Below are 18822 nucleotides of genomic sequence, written 5' to 3'. Positions count from 1 at the left end.
CACACAAGGAAAAGCCCGCTTAGGAGGGGCATCCGTGGACCATGTAGCTTTCTGTTACTTGCAATTAAGGGTCCTGCCACATGAGCCAGAGGCAGCAATTGACTATATCTGGTCTTTTCTCAGGTTGGCTTGTACTTCTCCCAATACATCTTATTATATAAAATGACCTTCAGATGACTGGTTTGTTCCAGATTTTCTTCTCTCCCTTCCCCATCTTAGAGACTGCATCACAGTTTTAAAGATGTTTGAAAAACTACAAGTTAACCTGATGTGCCTGGCATGAATAGTTCTTGCAAATCAGAGTTATTGTTACTAAGCTGCAGAATGTTAGGCTTTACTATGCTTGTTTAATGGACCTCAAGTTCTTTCTTTTTTGTTGTTTGTTTGTTTGTTTGTTTTTTAAAAGATAGAAATTTCTTTAGTCTGCCGTTTCTCAACTAACACTAGACTTCCCTAGATAAATATTCAGACCCTATACTTTTCTTCAGTATTATTTATAAGCCAAATATTGGAGTGAACAGCTTCACTCCAAACAAACCTGAGGCATAAAGGACTGACTTGTTTTCACACTGCGTGCTTCACCCCATTCTGAGTTCCCCTGGAAGCATACCTGCATCACTACCCAAACTCCTTCACTCTCTTGCCAGGATATTGATCCTGGATATCCATGCATCATTTTCATATGATCTTCAGTGAGAAGTAATAAGTCTTCTGTTACATTAAAAAAATCACTTTGAAGTGTAGAGAAAATGGAAACAGAATTTCTTCTTCCAGCAAGGTATGCTGCCTGTGTGCCCTTGGACAAACTCTACTCACATATCAGATTCTTCCAGGAGCAGTTGCATCACTTGGTTGCCAGTGGGAGAAATGAGGCCCACCTACTTGTTACCTGACCTCAGGGTGAGAATTTACGAAATTATTATTGCCCGTTTATGAAATTGTTAACACTTAAATATCATCTGTGAAATACTTAAATATTACAGATGCCCTTCTATTTTTAGTGACAAATTTCTACTAAATAAAGTAGGTAGTTTTTTTGGAAATATGTATGGTTTTTCCACTGTACACAATGTGACTGATTCCACTTTTAGTGCTCAGTGTGAGTCCTATAAACATTTCTGTTCTTGCCGAATTTTGCAGTGGTACAGAAGTGTTCTTAGCCCTTTCTAGTTCATTAGTTTCCCTAAAATAATTCTTGGCACAAAATTACCATTTTGTAAATAAGTTTTTGTTAAGGTCTAAATGAATCTTTAAGTATGGTTTATGACTGTTTTTCAAGAAATTCGAATTTTCAGGGCTGTTAGAAAGGTAGATTCTTTGGGAAACCATTCTTCTCCCAGTCCAGACCTTTTTGTGTGTTCTTTCTCTTGGTGTGGGTGAATACCCTGGAGTAGCAGAAATGTACCAGTGGACCAAGTTTTCATGCTATCATTACTCCACTCTGGAGCTTTGCATGATGGGTGCTTATAACATCTCAGAGAAGTAAGTTTTACTATTTTAGAAAGTTATTGAGATACCTCCAATTCAGCAAAACTCCTGTTAATTTCCTCTGGTTTTAGCTGATTAATGTATGTCAGATCCATTTAGTTTTGTTTTTAAGCTAAAATACAATGTGCATGGTACATATAATTTGAATCCTTTCCAATATTCAGTTTAACTCAGCTTGTATTAGGAAGCAATGTAGAGAGTGGATTCCACCTCTGCTAGTGACCAGCCACTTAGCCTAGACAAGGCTTAATTGCTACTGGGCCAAAGAATGAGCACAAGCTGAAATCAGCAGGATAGGTAGAATCCAGCAGTAAGGCTCCTTGGGGCTCAGTGTCTTGACACCAAATCCCAGTTCTCCTTCCCTTCCACTCAGGCGTGTCTGTCTTCCCCCTCCTTTCACCTTGGCCATGGAGTACTCAAATGCGTACTTACCTTGACCGAGTACCACCTGTTGCTCCCAGCCAGGCCATTTGGTTCATTTAATCATGTGAATCAAGTTCACACCTGTTCTTGTCCTTGTTCATATCTAAGTCAGCTTTCTGCTACCATGACCAAATAACTGAAAACAACTTAAAGTTGGAAACAACTTAAAAAGAGGAAAGATTTTTTTAGGCTACATAGTGTAAGAGGCTTCCGTCCATAGTCACTTGGCTTCATTGTTTCTGAGCCTGTTGTAAGGTGAAATATCATGGTTGGGAGCACATAGAGAAAAACCACCTACCCCATGGCTGCCAGGAAGCCAAAAAGAGAGGAACAGGGAACAAGAGACTCCCTTCAAGGGCATTCTCTCAGTGACCTTCCTTTAACGAGGTGCCACCTTAGTTTCTACCACCTGGATTATACCATGTAGTCATAAGTCCATAAATGAACTAATGAATTCATGAGGTCAGAGCCTTCATGATCCACTTACCTACCAAAAGCTCCACCTTTGAACATTGCTGTACTAGGATCAAGCCATGAGCTTTGGGGGGACATTTAAGATCCAAAGCATAACAGTCTCTAGGGGAGCACACTCCTCTCTGTGTTTTCTAATAGCTTTGCCTGCTAGTAGGAAAGAAGAAACAATGTTTTCATTCAGGTCTTGCTGTGAGAGAACAAGATGGTTTTGGCTAACAGCAGAAAGAGAAGGAAGAATTGCTAGAAAGTCTGGTAAAGGGTATCCTTGCTGTCATTACATCAGCCCGCGCTTGGTTGGCCATTATAAATGAGCACCTGCAGTTGATGACCAGAGTCATTTGGAGCCTGGCCTGGCTTGTGAAAGGGAAGGCAGTACTTGTAAAGACAGTATGGTGTTTAAGCTACTGCCTGTCCTGCAGATACAGGTGTAAGTTTGTGTGTATGTTGAATACATGCTACTAAGGAGCTTTGCTGTCCAGCCCTTTCCCTCTTGATAAAAAAGAAAGCCATGAATTTGAAATATTAGAAAGTAACAGTAGATTATTAATCATTGTGTAAAATCTGCAGAATAAAAGATGGAAAATGCTGAGAAAATACTATATATTTTTAATGGATCCCTGGATAATAAACATCTCCATTTATCTTTGTACTTCTTTTTACTAGTGGCACTTTGAGGTACAATTTATAAAGATTATAAAATTCTTTTACTAAGTCAGTATGTTGCCTTTATTAAAGGTAAATGTGTATTTTTAGAAGGAAAGATATCTTTAGTTCTGAAAAATAGGAAATTTATACATTTGTTTCATGCCCTTATGGATGGCTGATTACAAATTTAATTTCATACCAATTCACATGAAAAGATAGAATACAATTTATGCTTTAGTAATTTGGAACAACTATGATACATCTTACAGATGCAGTTACCACAGTTTTTACCTCTTTGCTCTTTATCATTCTTAGGTACTTTTATAAAGAAATACTCTACCTGATGACTTTTAGTTTTATCTTGGATCACAGAGCATAAAGGCTTCTATAGCTCATTTTGAAACTTTGAGGGAAATGATACCCATATGACTTAAAGTTTAATTGCCTTTTGCAGATTGCTTTTGGAAATATAGATAATCAAAAGGTAAAAGCAGTTTTAAGTCTCACCCATTGAGAGAATAACATAAAGGCTTTTTAAAATATAGAGGTTTTATTCAAAATAGAGTCTTTGCAGAGAAGGAAAAGCAGAATTACTTCCATATAATATTTTTGCATGCTTGTTTAAAAAAATTTTTTAAATTTATTAATTCTTTGAGAATTTCATGCAGTATATTTTTATCACAATCAACCCCCTTTCCATCTCCTCTCAGATCTACCCCTTCCTCCCTACTCCCCTAACTTTGTATGCTCTTTCTTTTTTTATAGCCCATCCAGTCCAATTTGTGTTCCCCAAATACTCTTGGGTGTATGTCCATCCCCTGGAGTGTGACGAACCTAGCAGGGGCCGCACCTTTAAAGGAAATTGACTCTTCCTCTGCCAGCAGCTACCAATTGCTAATAGCTCCTCAGCCAGGATTGGGACTTCATGTCCTCCCCTTTCCAGCTGAGAGTTTTGTCTTGCCTGAGCTTGAGTAGGTCTTGTGCATGCTGTCAAGACTGCTGTGAGTTTGTATGTGCGGCTGCCATATCGTGTCTAGAAAACACCGTTTTCTTGTCGTCATCCACTGCCTCTGGCTCTCACAGTCTTTTTGCCCCCTCTTCTGCAATGATCCTGAGTTTGGGAGACAATGGAATGATACACCTGTCCCATTTAGGGCTGAGCACTCTACTCTCTTCTCTGCCACTTCAGTTGTGGCTGTCTGTGGTGATTACCATATACTGCAAAAAGAAGCTTCTCTGATGAGGGTTGAGAGATGTACACATCTATAGCTATAATAATAAGTTATTAGGGGACAGTTTAAAACTATGTTCATTTAGCAGATGAGTAGTAGTAGGCTCTCCCCCAGGGTCTATGGCCTGTCTAGCCACAGGTTCCTGGCCCCAGTAACTGTACCAGGCATGAGTTCTGTCTTCTGGAGCAGGCCTTAAGTCCAATCAGAAATTCTGATTGTTCTCATAACATTTGTGCCATGATTGCGCCAGTGGACATGTGTTTCCAGGCCAATCATGATTGTAGCTCACAGAGTTCACAGCTACGTAAAATTGATGATTACTTTTCTCCTCTGGTAGCATACATATAGCACCTTCCAGCACTGTGAAGGCTAGCCAATAGGAATAAAGCTTCTAAGTCAGTAACAGTTTGATTAGATTTCTCTATGTTCTGTGCTAGAGTACGTAGTGTCTTTAGCAATAGAATCTTACCATCAAGTTCTGAAGGTAACCAAGAGCAATGGCAGTAGCCAGTAAAGTTTGGGGGCGTCTATGGGACCCCCCCCTTGCCAATAATGCCAAAAGAGGTAACCCATTCCTGGAACTACGCTTTTTATTTGCTAGCCTGTGTTGTCTAGTAGGGGCATGCTTGTTTCTTTATTGCCATAAATGTTATGTAATCCCAACCCTACTCCTGTTCTTTATTAATGAATATGAAAAGTTACGAAAATTTATTGCAGATCTTATACACTTCGTGAAAGGCAATGTTGTGTTTAAGTTAAAATCACGATTTGTGGTTATTTGAACTTTTTAAAAATAAAGATATCTCTATAGGGAAAGTCTTAAATACACATGTAGATGTGGATGTCACCTCTTCAGGGGGAATATGTTGGATTTTGAAGGACAGCTGAAAGTGCAAACTCCTTGAAAAGCAGGTGCTCCCTTGAAGCTTTTCACTTAGGTTGTGCTGCAATTCATATTCATACTGGGAGTTCCTAAGCAGCAGCATCCTGGGGCACAGTAGTAGGTTTTAATAACTCCAGTTCTAGAATCTTAGACATGTCCCAGCTGTACTCTGTAATTCCTCTCATGCTCAGTATAACTACAACAGTAAAACTATGTCTACTTAAAGTATTTAGGACCTTACTATTCTAATGTGACACTCTGAGGAGCCAGGAGTTCCATAACACACACTTTATGGTTCATATGTAGCCATTTCTTGTCATTTATATAGTCAAACTATACCAGTGAACCCAGGTGGCCAGAATGTGTCTTTCAGGCCATAGTCTATGTGCCCATCATATGGGGTGTTGCTTGAGTGCAGATCCCTGCCACTATCCATAGAGATCTGGTTTTAGGGGCCTAGAAAGCTGCATTTTAACCAGGTAACCAAGATGATTTTGAGGCATATGGTCCTAGTCCCTTAGGAAACACTGGTGAAGGAGAGCTGTATACACACAGAATCTACTTCATGGGTGTATGGCTAGTGCAGTTGCACAGGCCCCATACTCAAAAAGGCCCTGTGCCTGACTTAATGCTTATCTCTTAATAAGTTGAAATTCTTGGTAATTTGTGAAAAGGAGTCCTTTTTCATTTCCTGAAAATTGTATAGCCAGCTCTACATATGAGTTTTTACTCTGTGTAACTAAAATTCCTTGAAAAACATGAATTGTGGTTATTCAGCAATGATTTCTTACCTATTGGTATTAACCTGCAATCTCCAAGGTCTCTTCTAAACTTTAAAAATGAATAGCTATCATTCATCATAAGAATAGGAAATCCTGGGGGCTAGAGAGATGGCTTAGTGGTTAAGAGCACTGACTGTTTTTGCAGAGGACTTGGGTTCAATTTCCAGCACCCACATGGTGGCTACGAACTGTCCTTAACTCCAGTTCCAGGAGAATCCAAAGCCCTCTTCTGATCTCCACGGCATTGCATGACATGGATGAACTCACATACATGCAGAAAATACACTCATACACATAAAAATAATAAGATATTAAAAAACATACAACCCAAGACCACCTCCCCAGGGTGGCATTGCCCACAATGGGCTGGGCCCTCTCACATTACTGACAGCTGGGGCTACAGGGAGACCCTGTCTCAAAAAGACCAAAAAATAAAAAATAAATAAATAATAAAAATAATAAATAAAATATTATATATGGGAAATCCTCATAGCATAAATTTCTTCAAGGAATTTTTTTTTTAATTTGTTTAAGTGTATTGTCTGCTTGTGTGTAAGTGCATCCATGTTATGCAGTGCCAATGGAAGTCAGAAGAGGGCATCAGATCCCCTGGAACTGGAGTTCTGGATGGTTGTGAGCTGTCATATGGGTGCTGGGAATTGAACACAGGTCCTCTGCAAGAGCAGCCAGTGCTCTTAACCACTGAGCTATTGCTCCAGCTCCAGGGAAATTAAATTTTAATTTACTAGTCTGAACATAAACACCTATGTTTGCATTTTCCTAACACACTTTTCTTCTCCCCAGGATGGCACAAAACAGAAAAGAGAGCGGAAGAAAACAGTGTCATTCAGCAGCATGCCGACAGAGAAGAAGATTAGCAGTGCAAGTGACTGCATCAACTCCATGGTCGAAGGGTCAGAACTCAAAAAGGTTCGCTCCAACTCCAGAATTTACCATCGATATTTTTTGCTGGATGCTGACATGCAAAGCCTGAGGTGGGAGCCATCTAAGAAGGATTCTGAGAAAGCCAAGATAGATATCAAGTCTATCAAGGAAGTGAGAACAGGGAAAAACACAGATATATTCCGCAGCAATGGAATTTCTGACCAGATATCTGAAGATTGTGCATTTTCAGTCATATATGGAGAGAACTATGAGTCACTTGATTTGGTTGCCAACACTGCAGATGTTGCAAACATCTGGGTGACGGGACTACGATACCTGATTTCTTATGGAAAACATACCCTGGATATGTTAGAAAGTAGCCAAGATAACATGAGGACTTCTTGGGTTTCACAAATGTTTAGTGAAATTGATGTAGATGATCTTGGACATATAACTCTGTGTAATGCTGTGCAATGTATCAGAAACCTCAATCCTGGTTTAAAAACAAGCAAAATTGAGCTTAAGTTCAAAGAATTGCATAAATCAAAGGACAAAGCTGGTACTGAAGTCACAAAGGAAGAATTTATTGAAGTTTTCCATGAGCTTTGTACTAGACCTGAGATTTACTTCCTTTTAGTTCAGTTTTCAAGCAATAAGGAGTTCCTTGATACCAAGGACCTTATGATGTTTCTTGAGGCAGAACAGGGTGTGGCACATATAAATGAGGAAATAAGCCTTGAAATTATTCACAAATATGAGCCATCCAGAGAGGGCCAGGAAAAGGGCTGGCTCTCCATAGACGGGTTTACTAATTACCTGATGTCATCTGACTGTTATATATTTGATCCAGAACATAAGAAGGTCTGTCAGGACATGAAGCAACCTCTCTCTCATTACTTTATAAATTCATCTCATAATACATACTTAATAGAGGATCAGTTCCGGGGTCCCTCTGATATTACAGGATATATCCGAGCTCTTAAAATGGGTTGCCGGAGTGTTGAATTAGATGTATGGGATGGGCCAGATAATGAACCTGTGATTTACACAGGTCACACCATGACCTCTCAGATAGTCTTTCGCAGTGTCATTGATATTATCAACAAATATGCATTCTTTGCTTCTGAGTATCCTCTCATCCTATGTTTAGAAAATCACTGTTCTATTAAACAACAGAAGGTAATGGTTCAACACATGAAGAAAATTTTAGAAGACAAGCTGTATACAACATCACCCAATGTGGAGGAATCTTATCTACCATCCCCAGATATCCTGAAAGGGAAAATACTAATCAAAGCAAAGAAGCTATCTTCAAATTGCTCTGGAGTGGAAGGAGATGTTACTGATGAAGATGAAGGAGCAGAAATGTCTCAGAGGATGGGGAAAGAGAACGTGGAGCAACCCAACCATGTGCCTGTGAAGCGATTTCAGCTTTGCAAAGAACTGTCTGAACTGGTCAGCATTTGTAAGTCAGTCCAGTTCAAAGAATTTCAGGTGTCATTTCAGGTGCAGAAGTACTGGGAAGTGTGTTCATTTAATGAAGTGCTTGCTAGCAAATATGCCAACGAAAACCCTGGAGACTTCGTAAATTACAACAAGCGCTTTCTTGCCAGGGTCTTTCCCAGTCCAATGAGAATTGACTCTAGTAACATGAACCCTCAAGATTTTTGGAAATGTGGGTGTCAAATCGTAGCCATGAACTTTCAGACTCCAGGACTGATGATGGACCTGAACATTGGCTGGTTTAGGCAGAACGGAAACTGTGGCTATGTCCTTCGGCCAGCCATCATGAGGGAGGAAGTCTCCTTCTTCAGTGCAAACACGAAGGACTCTGTCCCTGGAGTTTCACCCCAGCTGCTTCACATCAAAATTATCAGTGGCCAGAACTTTCCGAAGCCCAAAGGGTCAGGTGCCAAAGGTGATGTGGTGGATCCTTATGTCTATGTGGAAATCCATGGAATTCCTGCAGACTGTGCAGAACAAAGGACAAAAACTGTGCATCAGAATGGTGATGCTCCCATTTTTGATGAAAGCTTTGAATTTCAAATCAACCTCCCTGAACTGGCCATGGTGCGCTTCGTAGTACTGGATGATGACTACATTGGGGATGAATTCATTGGCCAGTACACAATTCCCTTTGAATGTTTACAAACTGGATACCGCCACGTTCCCCTGCAGTCCTTGACTGGAGAGGTCCTCACACATGCTTCTTTATTCGTCCATGTGGCTATTACTAACCGAAGAGGAGGAGGAAAGCCTCATAAAAGGGGCCTTTCTGTGAGAAAAGGGAAAAAATCCAGAGAATATGCATCTCTGAGAACACTGTGGATTAAAACTGTAGACGAGGTGTTCAAGAATGCCCAGCCCCCCATACGGGATGCCACGGACCTGAGAGAGAACATGCAGGTGTGTGCTCTATACTCCGTGCATGTCTATGACTTATGGATATGTATTTTTGCAGTAGTATGTTTAATTTTAAAGACTTTGAAAATTGCAACTGGTTATCAGAATGCTTATCACTGGTCTCCATAGAGAGTTCTGGGCTAGCTGGGGCTACAGGGAGACCCTGTCTTAAAAAAAAAAAAAAAAAAAAAGAAGAAGAGAGAGATAGGTTAAAGTAAAAGGGACATTTCCAGAGCTTTCTAATGGAGCTTTATTGCTGCGAAACACTTAAATGAGCCAATATGTTTACATGTCCTTTTGATTTTAGAGAATAGCTAATTATCTACATAAAATATATGTGATATCTGTGTTTATGACAGTCTTAAGATGAAATTTTTCTCTGAAATATATGTCTTAGGGCAGTCAGTTAGGAGCTATGTGCTTAAGGATGGGCCACACATTCTGGTTTAAACTAGCATCTATGAGTGATGCAGCACTAGGCAGCTAGTGTCTCAGAGGGCCCTTCCCAGTGTGAGATGTACTCTGTAGGGTAGCTGCTCTGAAAGGTTGGTTTGTTTCTTCATAAACCACTATCATGAAAATGACATCAGCAGTAAATTCTAACTCAGAAAACACTTGCAACATTTTCTATCTACTAACTCTGTAGGTACTTCATGAATAAGAACAGTAGCCTGCAGTAGGGACATTTATTTTCTTCCCATCAAGGTGAAACAATAACCAAAATTTGAAGGGTTTCCCCATTGCTGAGGATGCATGTGGTTTGGTTAACCCATAGCTCTAAGCAAGCCACATCATCCCTTGCTGGTGGCTACTAGTATACATAATTCCCTCAGGGATCTGTCAGCTCTCCAGCATCATGCCTTCAGAGCCTGTGTGTGCTGAGCTCCACAGAGCCATCTGTGGTGGTATTTAGTGAGTGTCTGCTGTGCATAGGCAGGCTGATTATGAGAATGTGGGAACCAGAGGATGGCTGCATGCTGCAGTTAGGAGTACATGGTGGGAAGGAGAAACACAGTGAGGTGAAGATGCGAAATATGCTATGAAGAGAAAAAGGAAGTTATCACCCCATTTCAGATGTCAAGTAATTAATTTATTCAGTACTTGGTCACTATCAAAGTGATTTTGAAGGGCCTGGAGAGATTGGCTCAGCGGTTAAGAGCACTGACTGCTCTTGCAGAGGACCTAGGTTCAATTCCCAGCATCCACATGGTGGCTACAAACCATCATTAACTCCGGTTCCAGGGGAATCCGAAGCCATCTTCTGACCTCTGTGGCATTGCATGACACGGGTGTACTTACTTACGTGCAGGCAATACACTCATACACATAAAAATAATAAATAAAAATATCTTTTAAAAAAAAAACAAAAGTGATTTTGAGCAAAATGATACATGATTTGACAACCATGTTTGAAATAATATTAATTAAAATGAAATGTTTAAATTCAAAACTAGAAAGTTTGCTTATTTCCATAACTCAGGGTATTTGGGAGCCTAAATCTGCCCCTCTGGACACCTGCTTTGCCCAGACAGGGCATGAGAGTGCTTGGAGTCACGTGACTGACTCATGCTGTGATTAGAATTGAGCTGTTATTATGGCATAATGCGTGAAAGTGTTGGCCTCAGCATCTGCATTGAGGTAAAACCTTGACCCCTCCACTTACTAGCTGTGTGACTTTAGGCAGCAAACTATGGCTCATTGTCCTAATCTGTACATAGCATGACTTGCTGAGAGGATTAAAGGAGGTCACCTGCAGTATTATGCCTAGGATAGCTTGGCACTTGGTAATCAGGTGTGCCAGCTCGTGGCATTTTATAATGTTGAGTGTTTCCTTCAGTAGATATTTTAATGGCATACCTCTTGTGACTTGAAGGTGGGAGGGGACAGGAAAGAAGCCTTGAAATCAGTGGAGCAGCTGGTAGAGGAAGGCCAAGGAGACCCAAACCCCATGGGGCACTCAGCAGTAAACTAGTGAACAGCAGTGTCCTTGCAGCATCGGAAACAGGCAGGGGACCAGCAGGTTTCTACCTCACCAATATCTTTTTCCTTTTGGGGTACCTGGTATATTTGATTATTTGATACTTTTTTTTAAAATCCATTTTTTCCCTCTTAACCATTCCCTTTCGTGAATTCAGAAGCCATTTTGTCTGTTTGCTCTTAATTGTATTGGTACTACTGTGAACTTTGACCTGAAAAGAGATTTTTGTCTTTCAGAAGAATTTGACTTACTAGCATTTTTAGTGCTTTAATAAATTGGTATTAGAAATGATTGTGCTTATTTTTACTTTGGAAATAGTAGTTTTTTCCCAGTGGATAAAATAATCAATAGCTAATTGTGTCATAACATAACTTTTATAGTACATGATTCCAGTGTATATATCAGCTATACTATCCTATAATGGTCATGGTTAGTGACCAGTGGCCTTCTTTCTATTTGGCAGAATGCAGTGGTGTCATTCAAGGAATTGTGTGGCCTCTCCTCCGTGGCCAACCTCATGCAGTGCATGCTGGCAGTGTCTCCCCGCTTCCTGGGGCCTGACAACACCCCCCTGGTGGTTCTGAATCTCAGCGAGCCCTACCCCACCATGGAGCTGCAGGCAATCGTGCCTGAGGTTCTGAAGAAGATAGTAACGACTTATGACATGGTGAGTCCTCTTTGGGCCATTGTGCTGCCTGGTTAGAAAGGTATCTTAGGACCCCATACCAGGTACACTCAATGGCAGCTCTCAATACCCTGTGCTTTCCTGTCTCATGCTTCCTTTACTTACTTACATTGGAAAAGTGATTTCTCTGACCTTGCTGAAGGATTCAGAGACATGTTCCTCACTTGTGTTAAACATTCTCACCAAGAACTGAATCTGAATTGACTTCTAAAGATCTTCCGCTCATGTGGTCAAGAAATGTTTAGCCTCTTGGAATTAGCCATAATTTATTTTGTTTCCACTTCTCAACCCAGTGAAGGTGAGAAATTTGATGTCTTTGAAATACCATTGGATAGGCGTATCCATCACAGGACACTGCCATGTGCTGTGTGGTGGTTCCCTTCCGCATTTATAATCAGCTTAATGCTAATGAGTTAGCCTCAGGATACTTAGAATACTTTTGCCCTTAAGATAAATCTTGTGTTTTCTTAATGGCATCCTGCTTTTATTGTGCCTTTATAATTCATTGGAGCATTTGTATGTGTGTTTGGGGGTGGGGCAGCATGCGTGCAGAGGGGAGAAGACAATTTTCAGGAATTGTTTCTCTCTTACTATGGAGTCTGGCCGGCAAGCACTTTTAACTTCTTAGCCATCTCACCAACCCTCGTAGGGAGAATTTAATGGGTGAGCAGCACTCCTAATAGAAGTGAGGCTGTAAGCACTTGCCATGTGTACCAGCAGTAACTCTTCAGCCTGGCAGAGTTAAGGGCAGGGCTGGACATTTTACTCTCAGGCAGGACAGCTGTCATCTTTTACTATTGAGGGTACTCAGGGATAGATAAGCTACCGGCCTCCCTCCTCCACTCTGAAAGCACCAGCTAAGGCCACAGGAAATGAGGCCTCCCCTGATGCAGCTTGCTGTGCTCAAGGAGAAAACAGGATTGGCATACATCTTAGCCAAACATTTTTTACTGTTTTGTAAGTTGACGTGAAAGCTGTAATGTAAAGGAGTAGGTGATTCAAAGGAAGTATAAACACTTTGGACCAGCACTTCTCACAATAAGTTCTGAGGAAACTTGATTTCTCAGGACGTTAATAATTATCTCATGGGGAAAAGAGTCCATGGAGAAATTGAGGAAATGCTGGTCTGAACAAAATTGCTCAGATGTCATTAATGTAGGATTTCACAGGACTCTTAGGTGCTGACACAGTGGTTTCTGAGAGGTGGTGATTATTGAATATGTTCGTGTTTCACATATTGATTTAACCAGTGGGCAGCTATTTCCAAAACAAAAGGTCTGAAGAACATGTTTTGGAAAATGCTTCTTTAGTCTTTGGCTGAGTAAGTCTAAAGTACAAGGCAGAAAGGGTGCAGTGTTTTAAGCAACTTACCAGTTTACTGCCTTAAGAAAAATGATTTTGGAAAAATGATTTCCTAGGTTCTTAGGGAGTAGCTGCATTAGTTATTTTGCTCATTGCTGTGCAAATATATGATAAGAGCAAGGTAAGGAGGAGCTAAGGGTTTATTTTGGCTTACAATTCGAGGATACAGTCGATCATGGCAGGGAGCCATGGCACTGGGATCTTGAGGCAGCTGATCACATTGAATCTGCCGGGAAGCAAAGAGGGGAGTGCTGGTGCTCAGCTGGCTTCCTTTTCATCCATTACCGGACCCAGCCTATGAGATGGTGCGCCCACATTCAGGGTGGTTCTTCCTTCCCCTATTAAACTTCCTCATAGACACACCCAGTGGTCAGTGTGTTTCCATGGTGATTCTAAATCTCACCAGGTTGACAAGGAAGACTAGCCATCACAGTAGTCACTTGTAGCTGGCACTTATCCTCCCCTGCCATTTCAGCTGAGACTTTATGGAGTTACAAGGGGCTGAGCACTGCCTACTGGAAACAAGCTGCAGAGTGTCATCCACATTCAGAAAGTAGGAAGGCCAGGGTCAAGTGTATCTGATAGACCACTAGATGCACACTATGCTGGTGTCTGAGGGGCCCCCAGAAGCCACCATGAATAATAGCCTCTGTCCTCAAGGAGATATCCAGTTCCCTAAAATGTAAGAAATGGGGCCAAATCAACACCAGAAGCGACACTGGGATATAGAAAATAGAATAGGATAAAAATGGAAAAGTTTGAGGTACTTTTCCAAGCCCAGTTAGTTCTTGTCTCATAAGTTTTATGAGCAACCCAAAGGCATAGTTGATATTTATAAATGCTTCTTAAGTTTAAACTACAAATAAAGTCACAGCCCTACTTCACTGATCAACACCTGATATGATTTACCTGTAGATGCCACTGCTTTTTATGGCAGCCAGAGAGTGACACTTTAAAAACAACTTTTAATAGGGACTCAGAGTGAAGAGGGAGTCCCTGTGTGACAACAGGACATCCTGGACTGATGAAGTTCAGAGGCCCAGTGTGGGTCATACTCCTGCCTGGGTTCTCAGGGTCTCTTTAGCACTCCTCAAGGACACCAGGGACCTTTATAGCACAAATGACTTTATTTGGCACAGAAATTGCTCAGTATTCCTTGTTCCCTGCCTGGGGCCCGAATTCTCTCTGGGCCTCCTGCGCGATCAGACAAACCATATAAAATATTTTATGTGTATTTATTAATTTACAAAGGAAAGAGTACCCAGTGCCTAGCCCCGCACCGCCGCTACTAAGAGCCCGCCTTATCAGACTGTGCAACGCCCATAATTCGCTCACGCCTCTGGGGCCAACAATCGCTGGGTCCATTAAAAGTCAGTCCATTCTGTCTGTCAGCTGTTGCGCACAATGTTCCCTTGGCTCGCGGGCTTCCCCATGGTTCTCCTCTTGCAGCTTCTCCAGCTGGGCTCAGGACTTCAGTTCCAAGATGGCTCTCAGCCACACCCCCATAAGTCCACACTCCGCGGCAGGCCCCACCCATTGGAGGAACTAGCCAATTGGGAGACACTGCCCATTCCTCTTTTGGACTTCTAGACTGTTAACATTTATTATGTATCTCTTGTATCTGAATTTATTTGTATTGTGGAAACCACAGACAAAATGCAAAGTTTTAAATTGTGAAATTGCTTTTGTCTGATGTACAATTGAAATAGTTGTCATTGCATGACACTCCAAAGTTTATTGATTTGCTTTTTTTAATTCCATCTGAACTTAAGTTATAAAATATTCAAATTATTTCTGTAGCAATAGTAAAACTTAACATTTTACAGTCCTTTTTAGAGACTTAATGGTTTCTCATATTATGATAATAAATTTGTTACAATTAGCCAGAATGAAAGGCTAAATGTTGGTGAAAAATGTACTAAGCTCTTGGTTACCCTGTATCTGCTATATCTGCTATTTTAAAAAATATTTTATTTATTATTTTTATTTTACATGTATACGTGTATTGCCTACATGTATGTGAGTACACCTGTGTCGTGCAGTGCCACAGAGGTCAGAAGAGGGCTTCGGATTCCCTTGGAACTGGAGTTAAGGACGGTTCATAGCCGCCATGTGGGTCCTGGGAATCGAACCTGGGTCCTCTGCAAGAGCAGTCAGTGCTCTTAACCACTGAGCCATCTCTTCGGCCCCATAGTTGCTATTTTTATAATGTCATATTGAGCTTGATCCAAATCAACCTGGAGCAGCGGATCTTCTTTCAGTTTGTTGACTTTCTGTTAGTTGACTCAGAATGAGAAGGAAGATGAAGTTGGGAAGATCCCATCCAGACTGTGATTGCCTTCTGCCTTGCTGGTACTCACTATGCTCTGGTGCCTCCTGAGGATGGATGAACACAGAGCTGTGTTTGTGCAATCAGGACTGAGGCTGCTTTTCAGTGTCTGGGCTCTGACTAATAAAACAGCGAGTCAGGAATGTGCACATGAGCATCTCTGTGGGAGGGAAAATGCAGCTCAAGAGCAACGGGTGGCATGAAAGCTCGTATGGAGTCCAAAGAAGCAGCAGGCACAGGGTGGCCGCACGTCCTGTTTCCCTGGGATGGTCCTGTTCGTATTTCTGCTTCTGGGCAGAGTTATTACTAGTTTTCTCTTTAATTCCTAAAAAGTATTCCAGTTTAGAAGAAAAAAGAAAGAAAAGAGATTTAAGGAATTTCTTTAAAAGCATCTCTGTTCATTGCTACTTGTACTGTCAGCTGTTCATGGGTCTATGTTGTACTAATGCCTTCTGTGAGAACTACCAAAAGGCAGACTTCCAAAACTGTCCCAATGTGGCCTTTGCCTGCCCTGTCTGAAGTACTCCCATGGATGGGGCCTTTGCCTGCCCTGTCTGAGGTACTCCCATGGATGGGGCCTTTGCCTGCCCTATCTGAAGTACTCCCATGGATGTGGCCTTTGCCTGCCCTGTCTGAGGTACTCCCATGGATGGGGCCTTTGCCTGCCCTATCTGAAGTACTCCCATGGATGTGGCCTTTGCCTGCCCTGTCTGAGGTACTCCCATGGATGTGGCCTTTGCCTGTCCTGTCTGAAGTACTCCCATGGATGTGGCCTTTGCCTGCCCTGTCTGAGGTACTCCCATGGATGTGGCCTTTGCCTGTCCTGTCTGAAGTACTCCCATGGATGTGGCCTTTGCCTGCCCTATCTGAAGTACTCCCATGGATCTTGGGAGTGACAAATGTGTTAGAACCACTCGGGAGCAGGGAGGTCCAGACGCCTTCTTTACTAGGAAGATTAAGGGAATTTTAAAAATAGGAGCTTGGAGCTGGAAAGGTGGCTCAGTGGTTAAGAACACTGACTGCTCTTGCAGAAGACCCAGATTTTAATTCCTAACACCCTCATGGTGGCTAACAACCATCTGAAACTCCAGTTCTGGGGGATCTGATACCGTATTCTGACTTCCACAGGTATTTCACAACATGGGTGCACTTAACACACATACATGCAGTTCACTCCACATAAAATAAAAATAATAAATAAAATATTTTAAAATAAGGACTTGGCTGGGGTGGGGAGTGGCCATGACTAAGTGCTGTCAGCAGTGCTAAATACCTGAGTCTGGGATGGAAGACACTTGTTGATTTTGCATCCAGAGACTCACTAGGCAGTGACCCCTTTTCCTCCTGACAGTGGATAAGGACTCTAGAGCCATGTCCTCCTCCAAATCTAAAATACAGAAAGAGCATGTGGCAACCCTGTAAGGAAAACTGTAGTGGACCAGAAGAGGGCTCGTGGTAACAGAGGGTTGCTGGCATCTTCTTTAAATGAGCCTGCTTGTCCCTGTGACCCAAGTGTTCTAAAGTACTCCATCTCATTTCTTGGGAACATAATCTGTGAGGCTTCAGTCTGGTCTCTTAGGTCATCCTTACATACATGCAGGCAGTATACTCATACATATAAAATATAGAAGAAAAAAGTGAGTTGGATTTCAACTGGTGAAGGCAACTTGAATTCAGAGTGTGAAACCTGCAGAGAGACAGGAACACATATTCTGGGGATCACAGCTGACTAGAGTAGATATTGGGGAGTCCTTACAGAGTTCTGAGGAATAAAGCACTGTGCTGAGAATTGGACTCTGAGAGCATCAGAGGGAAAAGAAAGTTCAGAGCCACCTGCTGAGCACCTTTATTTGCAGATAAGATAGTGGCAACTCTGTGGCCCATCAGATGAATGGTAGATTCTGGGCCAGAGCCCACAGGGTCTGTCTCCTAGTTTTCTCTACAATTCAAATCAGGAAAATTAGCAGTAAATTATGTAGATAAGTGACCAGACACCAGCAAAGCAGGTGCCTTCAGTAACCACAGTCTGTAGTTATTCATGTGTAGCTCTTGAAGTCATGTTTTTGATTGAAGGTGGAAAATATTTCATTTTACTTATTTGACATATATTGAAAGGTGATTTGATGAATTTAAAATAAGGAAGATAGTAATCAAGTTCCACTCAAGGATATTTTACTGCACACAGCTCAACATATCTCTTATGTTACTTCAGAAAACAGAAATATAAATATTTTACCGAAATTTTACATACATGAACTTGGGTGTGTCCACTGGTTGCAATCAGATAGCAAAACTGAATTTGTTCTCTTATATAACTAAAAGTTGGTTTCTTTATTTTGTTTTTAAAAGAGTTATATGACCAAATTTCAAGGGCTAGAGATATAGCCCAGTATATAAATCCCTGTATAGCATGTACAAAACCCTGGGGTTGATACCAAGCACCTTGAAAAATAAAAAAGGAAATTAAGGTTAAATAGTTACTAATTATGTGAGTAATAGTTATTGTGCCTTATAGCACACACCTGTAAACCTAGCACTTAGGAGGCAAGGTAGGAAGATCATGAATTCAAGGCCAGCCTGGGCTATGTAAGTGAAGTCCTGTCCAAGAAAAAGAAAAAAGGAAAATAGTTCAGTGGGTAAAGCACTTGCTATACAACATGAGGACCAGAGTTCAGATCCCTGGAATCAGAATCAATGAGCTCCAGGTTTGAGGAGAGACCACCTCAATAAATAAAGTGGAGAGAATCCAGCAAGATGCCTTGTGTCAACTGCAGCCCTCACATACATGCACACACCTGCACACATATACCTGCACATACACACATGCATACACCCATAAAAAAGGAAGGGAGGAAGGGAGTTTCTGGAGAACAGCTGGATGCTCTCTGCAGTCACAGTGTTAATGATGGATCTGCTGGGACTGCAGCACATCTCACCTCCCTGTCAAGAGACTGATAGAATTCATCATCTTTCTAGACCAAAATGACTTTTACCAACTTTCCCATGTTGACAAGAAGGATATTCCAGCTCTTTAGCTGTCTTTATTTATTAGATTCAGATTTACCATTTGTTGCAGGTTTGAATTATTCAAAGTTTTATGAGATCAGAGAGTCAACATTCTTCTACAGAGAGAAAACATTGGAAACAGATTTTTGTGAAGCATTACATAAAAAAGAGTTTTTTAGAAGTGTTTGCAACATTTGATTTTTGCTTTGTTATAGTTTTTCTGTATTATGAAATATCCTTCAATCAT

General features: G+C 41.3%; 1 protein-coding gene across 1 annotated transcript in view; it reads left to right on the top strand.

The window, feature by feature from the left end:
- The window catches only part of Plcl2 (phospholipase C like 2), a 219797-nt gene that overhangs the window by 120212 nt on the left and 80763 nt on the right, over window positions 1-18822 (top strand). Inside the window, exons 2-3 of the mRNA XM_008849970.3 lie at window positions 6732-9218; window positions 11657-11860. Coding sequence (XP_008848192.1) covers window positions 6783-9218; window positions 11657-11860 — 2640 coding nt within the window. The 5' untranslated portion in view covers window positions 6732-6782. The remainder of the gene's footprint in view (window positions 1-6731; window positions 9219-11656; window positions 11861-18822) is intronic.

This window comes from Nannospalax galili, unplaced genomic scaffold (genome assembly GCF_000622305.1).
Source record: "Nannospalax galili isolate Female #2095 unplaced genomic scaffold, S.galili_v1.0 scaffold364, whole genome shotgun sequence".
NCBI classification, from domain to species: Eukaryota; Metazoa; Chordata; class Mammalia; order Rodentia; family Spalacidae; genus Nannospalax; species Nannospalax galili.
Note: the sequence above shows the minus strand (reverse complement) of the source record. Positions and strands in the feature narration are given on the sequence as shown.